Source organism: Cebus imitator, unplaced genomic scaffold (assembly GCF_001604975.1).
Source record: "Cebus imitator isolate Cc_AM_T3 unplaced genomic scaffold, Cebus_imitator-1.0 Scaffold53, whole genome shotgun sequence".
NCBI classification, from domain to species: domain Eukaryota; kingdom Metazoa; phylum Chordata; class Mammalia; order Primates; family Cebidae; genus Cebus; species Cebus imitator.
Window position 1 is genome coordinate 4,674,444 of NW_016107368.1, and position 1,524 is coordinate 4,675,967.

A 1,524-nucleotide genomic window follows, 5' to 3' on the forward strand; every position below is an offset into this window, starting at 1 on the left:
GGATTACAGGTGTGAGCCACTGTGCCCGGCCTATTTTTTTTCTATTTTTACTAGTGATGGGGTTTTACCATCTCGCCCAGGCTGGTCTGGAATTCCTGATCTCATGATCCGCCTGCATTGCCCTCCCAAAACACTGGGATTACAGGTATGAGCCACTGCGCCTGGCCAACCCATCTATAAAATGGGAATAGGAAGAGGTCTTATTTCATAAGCTTTTGTTAAGGACTTAATGATTTAATGACACATAAATGGTTTAGAATAAGGCCAGGTATACAGTAGGTGCTGAGAAATTGCTAGTTCTGGCCGGGCGCAGTGGCTCATGCCTGTAATCCCAGCACTTTGGGTGGCCGAGGTGGGCAGATCACCTGAGGCCAGGAGTTCAAGAGCAGCCTAGACAACAAGGCAAAACCCTGTCTCTACCAAAAATCGAAAAATTAGCCAGGTGTGGTGGCGCACGCCTGTAATCCCAGTTACTTGGGAGGCTGAGGCAGGAGAATGGTTTGAACCTGGGAGACAGAGGTTGCGGTGAGCTGAGATCACACCACTGCACTCTGACTGGCTGGCAGAGCAAGATCCTGCCTCAAAAATAAATAAATAAATAAATATTAAAATAGAGCCCCCAAGTAAAGATTCTAGAACCTTCTGATGGCATTGGTGTGTTTTGCTTTCAGATAATTGGTTAAGTGCAGGCAGCCACACCTTTGATTTCCATTTCAACTTACCTCCCAGGCTTCCTTCTACCTTCACCAGCAAATTTGGCCACGTCTTCTACTTCGTACAAGCTTCCTGCATGGGCCGGGAACACATTTTAGCCAAGAAGAAGATGTACTTAATGGTTCAAGGGTCTTCTGGCTTCCACAAAGAAACCCCATTCCAGGTACTGATGGGGGAGAGGCAGGGGTGGGAACATTCTCCAAGCTCCAAGGAGGAAGAGGGAAGATGGATGGGCAGGGGGGAGAGAAGGTCCCATAGGGAGAAGGGAAGGGTGTTGGCAGCTTCCCAGGCCCCGCGATTTCACAAAAGGTGATTCAGAAACCTCAGAGCAGCCAGACGTCAAGACTGCAGTGAGCCATGTTTGTGGTCCTGCACTCCAGCCTGGGCAACAGAGCAAGGCTCCATCTCTACAGTAAAATGAAATTGTGTGTATGTGTCTGTATATATATATGTATACATGTGTATACATATATATGTGTATATATGTATATGTGTGTGTGTAGTGTATATATATATGTGTATGTGTGTGTGTGTATATATATATATATATTTGTTTTTTTTTGAGACGGAGTGTTGCTCTGTTGCCAGGCTAGAGTACAGTGGCACAATCTTAGCTCATTTCAACCTCCACCTCCTAGATTCCAGTGATTCTCCTGCCTCAGCCTCCTGAGTAGCAGGGCTACAGTCTGAAACCACCATGCCTGGCTAATTTTTTGTATTTTAGTAGAGACAGGGTTTCACCACGTTGGCCAGGATTGTCTTGATCTCCTGACCTCATGATCCACCTGCCTCAGCTTCCCAAAGTGCTGG

General features: G+C 46.7%; 1 protein-coding gene across 1 annotated transcript in view; it reads left to right on the forward strand.

The window, feature by feature from the left end:
• The window catches only part of ARRDC5 (arrestin domain containing 5), a 13,663-nt gene that overhangs the window by 3,115 nt on the left and 9,024 nt on the right, over positions 1–1,524 (forward strand). Inside the window, exon 2 of the mRNA XM_017528396.2 lies at positions 672–877. Coding sequence (XP_017383885.2) covers positions 672–877 — 206 coding nt within the window. The remainder of the gene's footprint in view (positions 1–671; positions 878–1,524) is intronic.